The following is an 18,121-nucleotide window of genomic DNA, read 5'->3' on the forward strand; positions in this document are numbered from 1 at the left end:
TTTTTATGTCCGTAAGTTTGGCTGAAGGTCATTGGCCAGACAGGCGTGATGAAGCGGCGCGGGCCACACTCGTTAGCTCTCCCGAACATCGTCCTTCATCATGGCAGCTGTCAGCATGATGGCCGCTGCAGTGGAATGGGCATTGCGCACTCTAACGAGGTTAAACGTGCGTTGCGAGTCCTCTCCATCCATGTTTATGTGTGTGTGCAGCATTGCAGCGATTCCATCCTTTTACTGTTATCCATTAGTCAGCCAATGAAGGCTGACCACCCAGCTTTTGTGAGGCGTAGCCAAGAGGAAATGTTGAACTGCAAGAGATGGAGTGATATCCGACAGAAAACACGGTAAAAAAAGAAAAAGAAAGCCTTGAAAAAGAGACAAAATCATGAGAAGACAAAGCAAACGACTTGGTTTTCAAGGCAAGTTACTGGACCAAGGAGCTTAATGGAGTCCATTGTCCTGTAGTGTGAAATATCACCTTTCATCCTCCTGAATAACACTACTAGTCTTGCTGAATATTTTGCCCCTGTCCTTCTTGAAAAACTACAAGTAACACAATTTAGAATGTGTGTGTAAGACTGAAATATCAACAGTGAAGTCCTGCAGTTTGAATTTAGCTTTCACTGATGCTTTTCATGAGTTCATGTCAGACTGCAGTGATGACAGATGGCGGGGAGAGCAGACCGCTTTCGATCTGTCGACAAACAGGCGTTTCAGCTAACAGCCAGGCACTTTCCCCTGCCTCGCACCTCTCTGCAGCCGTACACACATGTATCTTCATAAGTGTAGCGGTCTGATCTGTCATATGCTATTGTCGCACCCGTTGCTTCAATGTGATTTTTTTATTATCCAATCAAACCACGAGGCATTAAGTGACAGGTATGGAAGTTGTACTTTCATTCCAGTTAGAGTTATGTTTCATGTGGATACAACCCAGCCCTAATGAAAATATAAGCAACATGAAAGGATGGAGAGGAAAAGCAAGAAACGCAAACACAATACAGCTGCAGGAGATGCTTTTTCCAAACAAATACAGTAGTAGAATCATAGAATCTTTTCTCAATAGCTCGTCCAACGTTTTTCATCCGTCATGACTCTATCATGCATTATTTCACATGTATTGATGTTTCCGCTGGATTATCTTCAAAGTGTAATCTGGGATTCAAACCCTGTGGATGCAGGCCAACTTTAACATACATAAAAGCAGAGAAATAAGATGGAGGGGAAGATCGTGATGTGTTACTGTGCAACTTTCTGACATTTTGTAGAATCTAAGAGAATAAATATAGTCTCCCAGCATGAAATGTCGGCAGTAACCTGTAACCAGTAATTAAAATGTTAAACGTGACAAAGCTTATCTGTCACACTATTCAACCAACTAAAGTGCCTATAAATGTAATGATTTTAAAGCAAATTTTGTACGCTTGCTTTTTCAAATCCAAAACATAAAAACATATAGAAATAGCTCATAAATAATAAAAACATTTTGCAGTATAGATGGACAATAGCTGAAGACAGCTCTGTCCATGCTGGTATAAAAGAACAGCATTGTGACAATACCAGACACTTTCAAGAGAAATAAGGGAATTGATTTCCTGGTCAGAAATTGGGATCAGGATTGTATACTGAATGCTTTATGTGTGTGGCACTATGTTAACTATGCCAGGGTGCTTGTTTTCTTAGTTTTACTTAAAGGTTAATAAAAAGTCTCTCTCCCTCTTTGCCATATTAGCAGAGCTGATGTACACGGTGGAGCTGGCCGGAGGTCTGGGAGCCATCCTGATGCTGCTGATCTGTCTGGTGACGCTGTACAAGTGCTACAGGATTGAGCTCATGCTCTTCTACAGGAACCACTTCGGCAGTGAGGATATAGATGGAGGTAAGATGAGATAAGGTGCAAGACATAATTTATTTGACACCGTTATATAATCATCCTCCATAATCTGTGATAGCACAGTGTGCAGTTTCTGTTTAGTGGATGATTTCAAAAGCGCCTTCCTCTGCTGTGAAAGCATCCTTTCTTTCCTCAGAAGGAATCAAATCTCTAACCTGAGCAGTATCAGTGCTGCTCTGCACAAATTTATATTTACTCAGAAAACACCTGGGCTATTTTTCATATCTTAAAGCTGCATGTAGCACTATCGTTACGTTAATACGCACCTGTTTTATCAGTCTAAATGATACAGAAAAGATACTCCCATCATTCCTAACTGAGAAATTATGTCAATTTCAGTGAACCTTTTTAACTCACTGAGCTAAATCAAAAAATGTATGCAAAATATTCGGTGAACTGTCTCCCAGACAGCCGCAAATGACTCACCAGTCTGATGTGGTTCCTTTTCTTGTCATATTTGCATCCCTGTAAAAAGTAATCACAAGCCAGCCTTGTAAAAATGTTCATGCTGGGTGCTGTTCCCTGACATAAAAATGCATGACTGATGAAGTTCAGGTTTTCAAACCGTTCCCACCTGCTGCGTTTCAGAGCCTCCAACTGGAGAAAGCTGCAGAGTTTAGCTTTAAAAGAAAAACGCAGCCTTGATCACTTAAACACTGTAAATACAGCAGCTGCTGGGGACGGGTTTTGTGTTTCAGGTTACATTTGGTTGTCGTGCATTTTTCTTATTATCATTCCAGTGCATAACCAGCATAAACACAGGCAGACAAAATAACGTGATCACATTCTTATATACCGTATTTGCTATAATTGTCACGTATTGGTGTCAGCGCCTTTTGAATCAAGCAGCAATGGTGTAAATCATACTGGGGGAAATTCATTTTTCTCCAACGACAACATTCTTAGAAAACCTACAAATTTGAAGACCACTGTCAGAACAGTTACTGTCCACAATGCTGTCAGTACCAGCCATTTGCAGAAAACACGCAGCTGTGTTTATTACTCGTTAAATCTGGTGGAACCCTGTTTTGTCACACTGCAGTAGTGTTATGAGGGAATACTGAAAAGACTCAGGGAAACAGACTTTCCTGTTTACAACTGCCTTGGCTCTGCTTATTGCAACTGAGCAACCAACCAGTTTTTAATTATTGTCTTGCTACAGGTACAAATGAAAGTAGCACCAGTGTCGCTCTGGCTGTTGATATCTGTACTCTGCTAAATTGAGTAACATAAGACAGTGACATTATTTTGAGTTGTTAATAAAGGAAATGTAGGTTTTCTTTTACTTACTAAAGTAGACAAGTTGGTGGCAAACTTGAACAACACGTATAAAGAAAACATTAAAGGGGTGATAGAATGCAAAACCGAGTTTACCTTGTCATAGTTGAATAACGACAGTTCGGTGGGTAAAATGTGCATACAGAGAACCTCAAAGTCCCATTGACCCCTCTTTCCTATGCAAATTTCACAATTTGAAACTGCTGCTGAAAACGGGCGAATTTCAACGAAGCTAATAGTTGACGTCAACTCGGTGGCTGTACCTTATTTGGCTCTGGTCTGTACCTTTGTCACGCCCCAAAATTTACATGCAGACCAGCGTTGGTCTCAGACACTAGTTTAGCTGCGCGCTAACAAAGAAGAAAGTTTGGAAGTTTTTCAAGGATATTGACCACGGTCGTAAATGCAGTGTTCCAGGTTGTACAGGGAATGCTGACACTTTTCACATTTCATCGCGAGCTGCCGGTCGTGGTGCTCCAGGTCAGCGGTAGTTGGTGGTCTAGGTACCCCAGAAAAGGTGACTGCCGGTCGTGGTGCAAGTAAATGCTAAATGGCAAAACTTACTACTCTGAAGTAGTCATTTCCAATCTACGGGTGACTGGTTGCTCCTCTACATCAGATTCATCCTCTGATTCAGGCTCAAACATATACGGTTCAACACCTACAGGTTGTCTCATTGGAACTACAGCTTGCGCGGCTGTAGTTCCAATGAGACAACATGTAGGGGGACCGAAGAGGGAAAAGTTGCATAGTATGCCTTTAAGGAACAGTGTGAAATACCCTATATAATCATTCTATCACCCCTTTAAGATGGGGTTGGGTTGGGATCCTGCTCATGTATGCGTCTACTGTTGATGGTTTCCCATGTGTCTGAATGCAAACCGCACATGAGCAAGTGCAAGGGTGAAAGGATAATATATTTTGCCGAACACTTTCGATAAAACAAATGAAAACACAATCCCTGTGCCAGACAAAAACATTAACTCTGGGGGGGGGGGCTCTGATTGGGCCCTGCGGATGAGTCTTGGCTTGAGAATGCATCAAACCGAGACAAGGAGCAAGTTTTAATTTGATTTCCCTGTAATGAGTCTCTCAAGTACCAGCGCTGCAATGAATTCAAGGGGAATGAGATTAGTTTGGAGAGGCTGAGGGACTGTACGTAGTGGAAAGAGAGACAGCAAGAGAGTTATGAGCGTTAAAAGGTAAAATAAAGTATTCTGCGCCTCTCATACACTCCCAGCTCTGCTTTACTGTGATGGCTGCTACATAGGACATTTCAATGAAAGTCATTACCTCTGGCTGTGTTGGGCTTTTGGCTGCAGAAAGCGGAGCTTTGCCTTAATGGATGGCCCAGAGGCAGTTGTGTTGAAAAAGGGAAGAAAAGATGTCGGGCCTTGAACTTAACGCCAAACAGCAATTGTCTCCTTTAATTATGCCACCCGAGTGAGTGCTTGGAGAGAGGAACAGATTTTCAATTTGTTCTCCTCTATAAGGGGATCAGGTTCAATAAGACACAGCACGCTGCCTCCGGAGCTCTCAGGAGACCCCTGATACTTTTCTCCACACCGCGGTCGATTAGATCACTCCACTGCCACCTCTGGCGCGCGCACATTCGCAAACGTGCACGCACCTCAAGTCATCTCTGAGTTCTAGTGACGTGTACTGTAGGTGAATAGCGAAAGGTAAAGCGTTCAATAGAAACCAAACTGGAAATGGTTGCCAGTTGAGTGGAGACAACACAGTCGCTAAGCTTTGGCAGGAGATGCTTAACCAAGATCTTATCTCCATGGCAACCACTGCACTGACAAGGAGAAGTAGCTGCATGCAACACATATTTGTCATTATTTGCCAGTGTCTGGGATGCACAGAGATTTTTTTTTTCCCCCCGACATAAATCTGCACACACTACCAAGAAAGTGATTGTGTTTCATTGTGGCTACTCAAAGAACTAATTGAACGCCTGCCTCCCTCTTCTGCCAGATGTAAAATTGTAAGCTTTACGTGACAATGGGATGGACTGTCAGCTATTTGTCAGCGCCACTATTTAGTTAAAGACCTCTCAGTTGTCACATTGTGTGGGTGTCAGTAGAATCAATAATAGGCTTCATGATGACAACAGCCGAGTGAGCTTTTCAAGGAGGTGGTTACTCTTCAACACTCTGCCATAAATACAAATGTCAGTGTTGTCAGCACGCCGTGGAATTATGAGGCTCCGTCTGTGTTCAGTGTAGTTTGGAGATACTGAGTATTAATAGTTTTCACATCTCGCACACAGCTGTAATGCATCCCGTTTAATTTGCATATTTAAGATGCAGAGGTAAACATCACAGAGTAGCTCATTTGTAATCAGAAGGTCAAATGGTGTCTTGTTTTTCCAGTGATATTGTCACATGTAATGACAAACAAATGAGACAAATGGAGAGTTCACGATAAATAGCTGCTGTGAGGGTGAAACATTGATCACCACAGATAAATATATAGACACTGTATTTTAAAAATGTGAAAACATCTAGCGCTAAAACGATTAGTCGATTAATTGATCTATCCTTAAATCATTTGGGTTGTTTATCCAGCCAAACATTCATTGCTTCCAGTTTTTCTAATGTGAAGATTTGCTGCTTTTTCTGTTTGATATTACTGTAAATTCACTCCTTTGAGTTTTGGGTGAGTCGGTCAATCAAAACAAGACATTTGAAGGAGTCAGTTGAGCTCTGAGTGGTCGTGATGGGCATTTGGTAATGCTAATTTCTGAGCATGTTTGCTTAATTGAACTTTTAATTTGGTACTAATTGTAGGGAAAATATAAGTGTCCTTGAAAGAAAAGTTCCATCAAACCCAAGTACATCATTTATTTGTTGTTGGAAACTTTAATATCTAATTTGTTGAGTTGTTATTTTGGTATGTTCAGGTAACCTGCTGCACCTGTGCACTGACTAAAAGACACTCCTGGTTACGGAGCAAGTATTTGGAATTAGTTAATTGGACTTAAACCTTTAGACTTTTCTTTATTCCACGATGACCCCTCAAAGAGTATATAGTTGGGCGCCTAGTTAGCTCACCTGGTAGAGCACACGCCCATATGCAGAGGCTCAGTCCTTGCCGCAGCAGCCGTGGGTTCGGTTCCGACCTGCAGCCCATAGCTGCATGTCATTCCCCCTCTCTCTCCCCTTTCATATCTAAGCTGTCCTATCAAATAATGGCACAAAAAAAAACTTTAAATAAAAGAGTATATACTCATAGTTAGATGTAACAAACATCATCTCCCATCATTAAAACCAGGACAGTCTAATATATAATTATAGACCTTGATCGCTTGTCAAACAGAGTACAAACGTACAATGTACCAATTTGTCTCTGTTTTCCTTATAAATAGCTCCAAATTACATACAGTTATTTCCAGTAAACGTCTTAAAAATTATTCCGAAAATACAAACCAGTAATCCTAAAGCGTTACCTTACTTTTTCTGACATTCTATTGACTGAAGAATGAGTTTGATAATGGAATTAATCATCAGTCACAGCCCTATACAACCTCAGGTAGCTGTTTATTAGTTATGGAAAACAAAACAGCGTGTTTAAAAGTGCTCAGATACTCATTAGCAGCTAACCTCACATGCTTTTGTAGCTTCAGAGTTAAGTGTGTGTGCTACGTTCCAATCTACTCTCAATTAAATGTAATGGAGCCCAGAAATATCCCAGAGATTACGCCTCCAATTCTCTTGGCGCTTTCCACCGTGAGTTCAAGAGTTCACAATCTAACTGTGGGCTCTATATGCACATGCATATATTACCTCGCCCCTCCGAGTGCAGTGAGCGTCAGTCCCATCGCAGTCGGCATATGTGGGATGGAGGAGTGCTTGATGTGGTTTCAGAGGTGCGCTGCGCTCTCAGATACTCACCAGTCTACTGTAAGGAGTGACTCCTCAAGGTGCAACAACAGGGTCATTCCGCCTCCTCAGCTCCACTGAAATAGCCCCTGATCTGCCTACACAGATTTCATTTAAATGATACTAGAGGAAAACTGAGATTTATGTCACAGATAAGTAGAATATAAGCCTTGGAGTTAGTTATACTCAGTGAATATGATGTTACATTACATCACCCCTTTACATATCATTTTTACATGTCCCTCCCTGATGTTGTAAAATGAATTGCATGTTGTTTGATTAATTACGTAGTGTCATGTTATGTGAGAGTGCCAAATATCAAGATTACCCATTTGGAAGTCAGTGAATCTTGTTGACAGTGGCCCAGAGAGAGGCAAGAGTGTAAAATAGAGAGGATGTTAAAAGCTTCCAAAAAAGGGGATACTGTAGTGAGGTACAATCCCAAAATCCCTCCTCTTAAACCCTGCTGCTCTTTTACTCTCTTTGACCCGACTCTCTCATCCTCAGCTCCCTTCTTCTCCAATGTCTTGGTGGGTTAAACCATCACCTCACAGCACTCACACTGCAGGTGGTTGCTATAAAGCAAAGGAACTGGAATCATAATGACAAAAAGAACTCATAGATCCAAAGCCTGCTTCTGTCTCTAATGAGATTACCTCAAAGGCTGTGTTCACATCACAACTCAGAGTGTCCCAATTCTGATTTCCCCCCTTCTTTTGTGGCAAAGACATGAGGGTTTTAGTGAATAAATAACTACATAGAATCTGATATTTTTATTTCTTTCTGATGAATATGACCCCAAAATATGACATGCATCGGATCGGATCTGTGGCTGAGTAACTACAGTCGCAACTGGCAGATCAGAATCAGAAGGGGCCATTCATCCCAAAGATGTTGGATAGAGACTCTGTGCAGGCCAGTCAATGTATTCAACAATAAACTGGGAATTATTTATGGACCTGGCTTTGTGCACGGGGGCATTGGCATGTAGAAGCAGAAAAAGACCTTCTCTAAATGTTGCACAAAGTTGTAGTTGTAGATTTCATTGTAAGCTGTAGCATAAAGATTGGGACTAAGTTGCCTAGTCGAAACCATGACAGCCCAGGATCAAAAGTACATAAATACAGTATGTGGCCGATGTCCAAATTCTTTTGGCCATACAGTGGTCATGCAATGTCAAAAAAAAGAGTCTCCAAGTAAAGGACCAAATCACCCTAATTGATGAAGTGGTTTGGTTGTTCAGTCCGCTTTAAGCACAACATCAGAGTTGAGTTGTTACTGCACGACCTGGAGGCTGTTACCTCCTTCTTGTAGTAGTCAGAAGCTCTGGGATGTCATTTTCATGTTTTCTATTTACACGACTCATTGTAGTGAAGTGCTCCAGCTTGAGAAGAAACCTTAAAGTCTCCCCTCACTTCTTCACTTTCCGTCTCTCCACCCTGTCCTTTCAAATCCGTCATCAATCATAGCTTTCATGTGGCCATGCTGCGCGTCAGCCTAGCAGGCAATGTTGGGCATTTAGCTCAGGCTGGAGTCTAATTTGTTTTGCCTGCAGTGGGCAAAGTAGCTATCAAGCTAACATTATTCGTCAGTGGGGACGGAGCTGTAATGAAAAGCACTCAGATGGGCAGAAGTGCCCAGAGGTCAGTGTAATGGAGGCGTCCTGTCTCAATGAAATCTCCCAGTGAATGAATAGCTCTCTGTGCACCAGTACGAAAATAGATTGCGAGCATCTGGGGTATCGCAGCGCATAACTTTGCTGACCAAAGCAGGAAACATTATGTCCAAATCATAAAAGATATACACCTTTTAATTGGAGCAAAGTGGTTTTGGGAGCTTCCTAATGTGCATACATGAAGTGATGCATGTATTCAAGGGAACAGACTTTATTTAATTTAGTTTGCTGAGACCACAGATTTATTTTCTCTCTCTGCACCTGCTTGATAGCAGAGATTCTAAAACTGAATTAAAGGGTCTGGTTTAAAAGATCTGAGGACACTAAAGACTCTGCGAATAAACTCTGCTGGTGTGCGTCAGGAGCTGTGACATGTCACCCATCTCCGTGTCCGTCTCCCCCCCTCTACCTGCAGATAACAAGGACTATGACGCTTACCTGTCCTACACTAAAGTGGACCCGGACCAGTGGAGCCAGGAGACCCGAGAGGAGGAGCGCTTTGCCCTGGAGATCCTCCCCGACGTTCTGGAGAAGCATTATGGGTATAAACTCTTCATTCCAGACAGGGACTTGATCCCCACAGGAAGTAAGCTCTCTCTCTCACGGCGATGTCAAGTTGTGTCGAATGTTTTGTCGCTTGGTGTTGCTCGTGTTGTCAGTGCCGTGGTGATATGCCTTGTTTGTGGTTCTCTGTGATGCATTTGTGTTGTGGTGTAACTAGAACTGTAAAACCGTCATTGTTTTTAATCTGATCATCATGAAATGAGCTTTTTCTAACCACTGGCTAAACTGAAGTGGATCAGTATATAAAAGGTGACATTTAGGGGTTCTTCAGTTTAAATTGTTGTGGCAAAAACAAGTGTCATCATTTGGCATTATTTCTTTCATTTCAGTAGTTAATTGAATACAAGCTGCTTGTTATCAATAATATATTCACTAAATACACATCATATTCCAGCTTATATAAGAAAACAAAGTTGCAATGATGGTAACACAGACATCACATTAGCATGAGAAAAACGGAAGAAACTGTTGGCACTGTTTTAAGTGTTGCAGTCCTAAAAGCAGTGATTCCCAACCAGAGTTACTTGTATGCTCGGGGGTACTTTTGCAGTTAGGAGGCACACACACACATCCATACATTTTTCCCAGGTGCTGGGTAACAATAGGCAAAAAAGATGTAAAAAAAAGTACCTGCACACGGCTGTCTTTTTCCCAGGTCTTCTTTAATTTGCGTGGTCTTGACAATGTTTTCAACCACAAATGGTCTTCCTCGGGTAAAGCCTGGGAACAAGATAGCAGTTTGCGGGTACTTTTTTCCCAATGTTTTGGTACTTCCACAGTTGCCAGGGAACCTTCGAAAGATTGTGGAGTAGCTTAAAAAAAATCCTTGAAAAAATTTACAAAAAAATATATCCACATATTAAGTCAGCTGTAACACCTAAACACCATGTGCCGTGATTGAGAGTGTGTGAAAACTTTTAACCTCTGACAAAAAAGGTTGGGAACCGCTGCTAAAAGCACCTCCAAACAATGGTTCGACTTGTGGCTATCCAAGGAACCTTTAGCTTATAATAATCTGTTTGGGTCTTCAAAGTATCCCAGTGTTCTTAGCAGCGCCTCTGAAGAACCCCTGAAGTTTAGTTTGGCTTTGTTTTTAATGCTTCCTCCCTGCACTAGTAGGCATGCTGTGCAGGGAGGCCGTATATTAAGAAACAGGGTTGAAGAGTCTCTGATTACACGTAACTATGTTTCATGAATCCGACACAAAGAAATAAAACATTGGTAACTAATATACAGTATTATTATCGCCTGACAAAAGTAGTCAGATAGTTTTGAGGGAGAGACAATTTTATAACAGCTCAATTAATCTAAAATATGCAATTTTAATTCTGTACATGTGAATAGATAAATAGATAAATCATGCTTGACTGAAAATAACTTCATTGGAATTTGCTTACGAGTTTAGGTTGATTAAACAAAGCATTTGATCATTTTATAAAATATGGTATTGGCATTGTTATGGATTTAACTAGCCAGAAGTATTTAAAGTAAGTAAAAAGTGCTCCACCTCCAGTAGATGCAACATTAAAATGCTGCCTGCATTTAATGCTTCAGTTATGGTAAGCCAATAATATAATGTACCTATAATCACTCGGAAGAGCCCTTTTATGCAGTTAATACTTAACCGACTGTACTTTTTACTGGAGGGAAGTTTTCATTGCTTTCTAAATACTTCTCCCACCACAGGAGTTTACGAAGTCAGTCTACCTTGCTCTTGAATTCATAAAATGTTTTAGCATCTAATCTGTAACATGTGTTGAGTTCGGTCCCTGCAGCCTCTCCTGCAGGCTTTCTTCGTGAAAGTGACTTATGAAAGCCTATACATTATGCCTTAAAAGTACTTACTAGAAAAGGTCTGGACTTTTTATGTACTCCAGTATTTAAAGTGCATTATCTACACAACGTAAAGCCTGTGGGAGGCATCATAGCTGAATTACATATAAAGCATAATTGGTGGAAAGAGCCAGCCCTATTATTACAGTCCATGTCCTGATCTAGCTCCATACAAACTGTACCTCTGCATGCTGCTCTATAATGATGTCAGCTGTACAATCAAAAAGCTCTTTATGCATGGATATTAATGCATGTTTTGCCACAGTATATTCCTAATGGAGCGTCTCACCGTGCCCCGTGCTTATCTTTGATTAACTCATCACACAGATGAGTTTGATAATATCATTATGTTATTAGCCTCCATTTGAATACTTGCATCTGCCTGTCTTCCCCCACATACCGCCATTACTAATCATGTTCCTCTTCAGTGGCATTGTGCCAAGGTTATAAACCGAATCCCTTGCTGTGATTATGTGCTCGATGCGCGGGGACTGTTGTAATATGGGAAAAATGGCATAAAAATGCAAGGATTGAGAGGAATCTAAAGTGCGTCTGCCGCTATTCTGGCTCGCTGGCACAGCTCACTGGCTTATTGTGTCTATGTGTAAACATTTAGTTCCCATTGGGAATTTATTAGCATCTCAACAGTTGATATAATGAAGCATAATCCATGGCTGTAGATAAACACAGTTTGGCCATTTTGGGTGTCAACAATACTTCTCCTGAGCCGCTGATAAGTAACTTGTTATTCCACAGTATGCTGGATTATTTTTAACATTTTAAACATCTCACTATTCTAATAGATTTATTATATATCTAGTGTATTTACTATTTTAATATATTGCAGCAAAGGTACAACCTGGCTGAACTCCTGCCACCAAAATAAAAGGCTTTTCCTCGGCTTTTTTATGCTACATGTCCCATATTAAACTGGAATAAACTGGTTAGCGCAATTACCGTTTTACCAGTGGAACACCAGTGGAGAAACACAGTTTATGCCAGAGCCATGTCCCCACATTGACAGAACTATTTTTTGTTTTTTTTTAAATGCTTTTCTGCAAATCTTTTGATAATACTTTGAATGTAAATATCTATGTTTAGGTTTCACCAATGATCATTTCCAGGATGACACAAGACTACTTAGAGGTACTTTTTCCCCCAGATTTTGAACGCTCACTGATGTAGATTCTCTCATCAAATCAGTCAAATCATTTTGGTGACCCTTTATAATAAGTTATAATTTGTAAGGGTTTATGCGTTGTAACTAAAGGCTTCATACGTGAACATAATCGTCTGGTCAGTAATAGCATTACTACAGCATTCATTATTTATTAACCATTTATAAAGCCATTAGTTACAACTTATAACGCCTGCATAAAACATGAATTATTAAATGTTTTTCACTCGCATTAACCTGAATGACCTAATGGAAATTAGATGTGTGGAGTGCATCAAAACTAATCAAACAGACAGCCAGTCCCAGAAATATAATCAACATGTTGTATCATCTAAACTTTATAGCTACATGTGGTCTCCCCAATCAGACATCAAATACTTTGACTGCTTTCCACCTGGAATCATGATGCCTCAAAACTGAAAATGAAATTCAGGTGTAAGCACAATTTATAGAAAGACAATCAGTCTTGATAGTCTTGGGACTTAAGGGGGGAGACTATGATGATCTTTTAGTCTGTTGTATGGTGGCTGAGGAGAGTTGTAACTAAAATGTAACAACCTCTGATCTTCCTCTGAGTTGTAGCTGTTGCTTTGTTGTTAGAAATCCTAGTTACTGGTTGTGCCAGCAACTAAATTTGAGAAAATATCTGCTGCGAGGAAGTTGGAAGTTGAGATTTCCCTGCTGGTAATTAACAACCTCATTGCAAGTCAGTGGGTTACTTGTCAAAACCGGACACACAATATGGAGGAAAGATTCAATTTTCAATTCAATTCAATTTTATTTATAGTATCAAATCATAACAAGAGTTATCTCAAGACACTTCATAGAGTAGGTCTAGACCACACTCTATAATTTACCCAACAAAAGACCCAACAATTCCAGTAATTCCCCCAAGAGCAAGCAAATGCCTACAACATTTTTAATTTACTGACATAAATGCCAGTCTAGCTTCGTAGAATAGGGAATGAACTCTAAATGCAACTTTACATTTCCAAAGTGTTTGACACCTCAGGTGTTTGTTAGATGATAAATGTGCTGAATAGCAAAGGAATACTAATATATGTAGTTCATTTTGTTCTGTCCAACATGTACTGATTAGTTGTCACAATGGGCTTTTCCCTTTTTAAAAATTGAGAGAAACTATATAGAGCAGCAGGCTAACAGTGATTTTCTGCCTCATGTAATTTAGCGTTGATTTTGTTTTTATGTAGACAGGAATCAATTATTACACATGCACTACTTTGATTGCAAAGCTTGTGAGGTCTCTGAATGGAGGAAGTTAATCCATAAAGCTATAAAGTGTTACCAGACAGCACCCCAAGAGGGCAGATTTACTTTCAGTTTAATCAATTCAAAACATAAAATGAAACTACGCCTCATTAGCTAATTATATAGTATCCATTTATCCATTCCCATTTGTTTTATTCATGATAAGATAAAAGAAAAACTTGTTTTCGCCTGATTGCTTGAACTTAAACTAAATAAGCTCGAACCCTACTGGGGAGTTTTAGCTCTGGGGACACATTGTGACGAATTACCGCATAAGGACCAATTACCTAACAGCAAAGAGATTGACTTGTTATGTCGAAGTAAAGGGCAACTTCAAATCCAAGTTTACTCTAATCTGGTCTCTCTCATCGTGAAGCCTCAGGCAGAGTGTGATATGAAAGAAGGAGTTCATTCTGAGACATGGAGAAGAGGACAGAGAGGAGATGAACACCACCAAGAGGGTCGTAAACTTAGATTGGGAAGTGAAGCCCAGTTAATCCTGTCTACCTGCTGTTGAGGAGTCACTCTGTACTTGTCCATGCCAAGAAAGGCTAAAATCAGGCATTAGCTGTACACACACACACTTACATACACACACACACACACACACACACACACACACACACACACACACACACACACACACCTCTCCTCCTCCTCCTCCTGACACCCGGGATAGGCCTGAGGAAACACTTAATCAGATTCATTATTACGCAAGCAGCTGAGCTGCTCATTAGGGACGTGAACACACACTTATTTTATCGTCAGGTGTTAAGAGTCACATACTGTAGGTATCCTGTTTGGCTTGAGTGTTTTATGTTTACTGTCATTTTATAGTCGAACCAAGTGATCCCCTTCCTGTTGTTTTTCTCTATGATTCTGTACATCTTATTATTAAATTAAATGCTGCAGAGGCTTTAGCTGTTTATTCAAGTCAGAATACGGTATCTATTTTATCTTTATTTTATGGCTCAATATCCTCATGCCAGGGCGTGGAATAACTTAGTCTTACTGTAGATTTGAGACATCATCAGATTTGTTTTAAACACTTCAATCTTAAATATTTCTTTAAAAATTAAGCTTTTTCGTTTAGCGTTAGTTGGATTTGGAAATTTGATAAAAGAAAGAGAGCAGTTTGGAAAGCAGTCGCTACGAGGCCAAGAGAGTTCTTCAAATAGCCGGTGTGATACGTTTCTTCGTATTTTCATCAAACATAAGCTCTGTGTACTTTTGTGTACAATTAAAGTGATCTAAAATAAATACAGTATGCAAGCAAGTAAAAAAAAAAAGGTCATGAGAGTATATATGCTTTTCATTTGTACTGCTATTCATACAAAGTTATCTATCACTTCATTTTTGTCTGTGTATTCAGCCTACATCGAGGACGTAGCACGCTGTGTGGATCAGAGCAAGCGCCTCATCATCGTCATGACACCCAGCTATGTGGTGCGGAGGGGGTGGAGCATCTTTGAGCTGGAGACGAGGCTGCGCAACATGCTGGTGACTGGCGAGATCAAAGTCATCCTGATCGAGTGCGCCGAGCTGCGCGGCATCATGAACTACCAGGAAGTGGAGGCCCTCAAACACACCATCAAGATGCTGACAGTCATCAAGTGGCGCGGGCCGTCCAGCAACAAGCTCAACTCCAAGTTCTGGAAGCAGCTGCTCTACGAGATGCCCTTCAAGCGCATGGAGCCCCTGAGCATCTCTCACGAGCAGGTGCTGGACGTCAGCGAGCAAGGCCCCTTCGGTGAGCTCCAGACCGTCTCGGCCATCTCCATGGCGGCAGCCACCTCCACCGCCATGGCGACGGCACACCCGGACTTGCGCTCCACCTTCCACAACTCTTGCCACACCCAGATGAGGCAGAAACATTATTACCGTAGCTACGACTACGACCTGCCGCCCGGCGGTACGCTCCCACCACTCCCACCGCTCTCCACGCTCTCTACGCTAGGCAGCCAGCACACCTACTGCAACATCCCCATGACGCTCATCAACGGACAGCGGCCACAGTCCAAGTCGCCGCGCCAGCAAAGTCTGGAGGAGGCCCACGGCAACAACGCCATGCTGCCTCTGCTGCCCAGAGAGACCAGTATTTCCAGCGTCATCTGGTGACAGAGACGGTGCCGAGCGGGATAGACTGTGGATCTATATGATGTCCGTCGCAGGGAGGACTCACCACTGGCACTTGGACCCTGAATGCACCGGAGCCAGATGGACCTGAATGGCACTGAAGTACTTGCTGCTGTTGAATTTGCACCAGGAAACATCAGGGGGAGGACAGGAAGGACACACTGGACACATTGGGGATGGAGGTGGTGGCAGATGTTTTTGTTTTGGTCCAATAAGAGCTTTTATTGACCCCCGAACAACAACAAAAAGAAACTTTTTTATGCCTGTATAAACACTCACGTAACACAAGCCAACACCTATGATCATTTACCCAGAAAGTCAAGGAATACAGGGTCCTGTACATACGTTTTTTCTAATTCTTTGTAGCATCAGTGTTTGGGACTTGTTTCTTCTTATGTTTTATCATCAGTTGGGACTCTTTTTTTTGTTTTGTTTCATTTCAGTTTGTACAAAAGTGAAGCAATGGCCTGTGAGAAGTTTTGGATAAACCGTTGTTACCTTTATCTTAATTTGTTGGCTGGTGTAGTAGTAAAGCTTTGGGATTTTTCCGGGAAGGAAGGGTTAAAGCCGCAGCCTTTGGGACATGAGAATGATTTGGTTTTGGATTTCTGGGAGTTTCAGCTCCACTGGCTGCTGTAAGGGTTGAAAATCTGGACCCAACCTGAATATGCAAAATATGGAGTCCAGAGAGCAGGGAAAAGATGGGTTTCACAAATCGATCATATTCGAATGCTTTCGGAAAAGTCATATCTGTGAAATGGGATATGAATAATTTGGTGCTAGGCTTCACAAATCTCTGTTTCTCTCATGATAACATTTACTTTAAAAAATAACAGCCTTGCTATTTACCTTAACAGATGATTATATCACCGAAAAATTAATTATGTGTATTATTTTATGAAAAAAGAAAAAGTCTATTTTTGTAACTGAGGGATATTTGCTTTGAGATGTTATACCTATAAAATTTCTGATGGAAGGAATTGGGGAAACATAATAAAAAAGAACAATGTTTTGTTATGTGGAACTGCACAGCTCACAAAAATCAATAGGTCATTCACTAAATGTCTTACCCTTATATTGCAAGAGAAAAAAAAAAGTTTGTTTTCATTATTAAAAAGAGGAGTTTTGACATTTCATACAAACCACGGATTGCAGCTCAGCAGGCTTTTTATGTTTGTTGATTTCACAGGCATCGCAGCGATTCACAGTTGATTTAACAAGGACGGAGCTACGCTTTCGATGATGTCAGTACAGAGGGAGGAGAGGAAAGCCATGACATCCAGTGTCACCTGAAGCATTTATCCTACCTGGTTTCCTCTGACGGACCAAACAAGGCTGTCCAGGGCTAAACAAGTATCTCTGTTATTCATTTCCTCTTAAATGACAGCTCTGTTATTTGTTTGCCATTCCCCTTGTCAGCGGAAATGATTTGTCAGTTGAGTTGTGCTCTTCGATAAATAAAGTAAGGCTTTCACATCTTGGTTCTGAACACTCTAAGTCGGCTCTGCTGCTTGGCACTGCTGTTGTGACAGGACCTAGGAATATAACGACTAAAATGAGTCTCAAATACCTTTAAACAGTCGCTGACTTGATGATATAGTTATTCATGTTTAGTTATTAATATTAAAAATTAACATTTTAATAGATGTAATCAATTATATTTTTGACCTACTGACGAGTATCATGGGGCGTATTCTCCTCAACACCAATAGCCTTTTAGAATGAAACCCTTCCAAATAAGATGTAATTAATGCTTAAGAGAGACAAGAATGTATTTTAAAATTCTAATTAAATCTTGGAGTATATGTAACTATACTATAGAAATGCTACTTAGAGTAAGTTAGACCAAAGCGAACTACAGTGAACCATTCTCATTCACAAAATTGTCCTTTTATTCCTCTGAGGAAAGCTTCCTTCATGACCGGTACTATTTCATCAAATCACACGAAATGAGCTATTCTCACATATCCACTCAGACCTGTGAAGGCGGCCCATGTACTTACTCCTGCAGCTGTGCCATGTTATTTGTTTTTCAATAAACTAACCTCATACTAAAATACCTGCAGCATCTCTTAACGTAGAGATGTTTCATTTAGTGCCATAAAATATGCAAAGTGATGAACTCATAAACAATAAATGAAACGTGTTTTTTTTTCCCCTTTATCCTCTTGCAATCTTCAGTTGTTGCTTTTTAATTTTACTTTTACAAAATATTTCAGAACAGGCCTGTGTTGTTGTTTTTTAAGTTTCAAAGTGTTTGCTTTATGCTGGCAAATTTGCATTTTGGAGTAATGGTCGAGATCTTTCAATCAACCAATAGTTTGTTAGAGCCAGGCCTGTTTTTATCCACCTTAATCAGACCTTTCCCCCTATGAAAAGTAAGATATGCATTATGTTCAAGAGCACCA

The 18,121-nt window shown here is 40.8% G+C and overlaps 1 protein-coding gene across 1 annotated transcript in view; it reads left to right on the top strand.

Moving 5' to 3' along the window:
• Window positions 1-16,742, top strand: part of LOC144513029 (interleukin-1 receptor accessory protein-like 1) — a 216,443-nt gene extending 199,701 nt beyond the window's left edge. The window contains exons 8-10 of the mRNA XM_078244090.1: window positions 1,733-1,879; window positions 9,150-9,320; window positions 14,950-16,742. Coding sequence (XP_078100216.1) covers window positions 1,733-1,879; window positions 9,150-9,320; window positions 14,950-15,695 — 1,064 coding nt within the window. The 3' untranslated portion in view covers window positions 15,696-16,742. The remainder of the gene's footprint in view (window positions 1-1,732; window positions 1,880-9,149; window positions 9,321-14,949) is intronic.
• Window positions 16,743-18,121: the final 1,379 nt, after the last annotated feature.

This window comes from Sander vitreus, chromosome 24 (genome assembly GCF_031162955.1).
Source record: "Sander vitreus isolate 19-12246 chromosome 24, sanVit1, whole genome shotgun sequence".
NCBI classification, from domain to species: domain Eukaryota; kingdom Metazoa; phylum Chordata; class Actinopteri; order Perciformes; family Percidae; genus Sander; species Sander vitreus.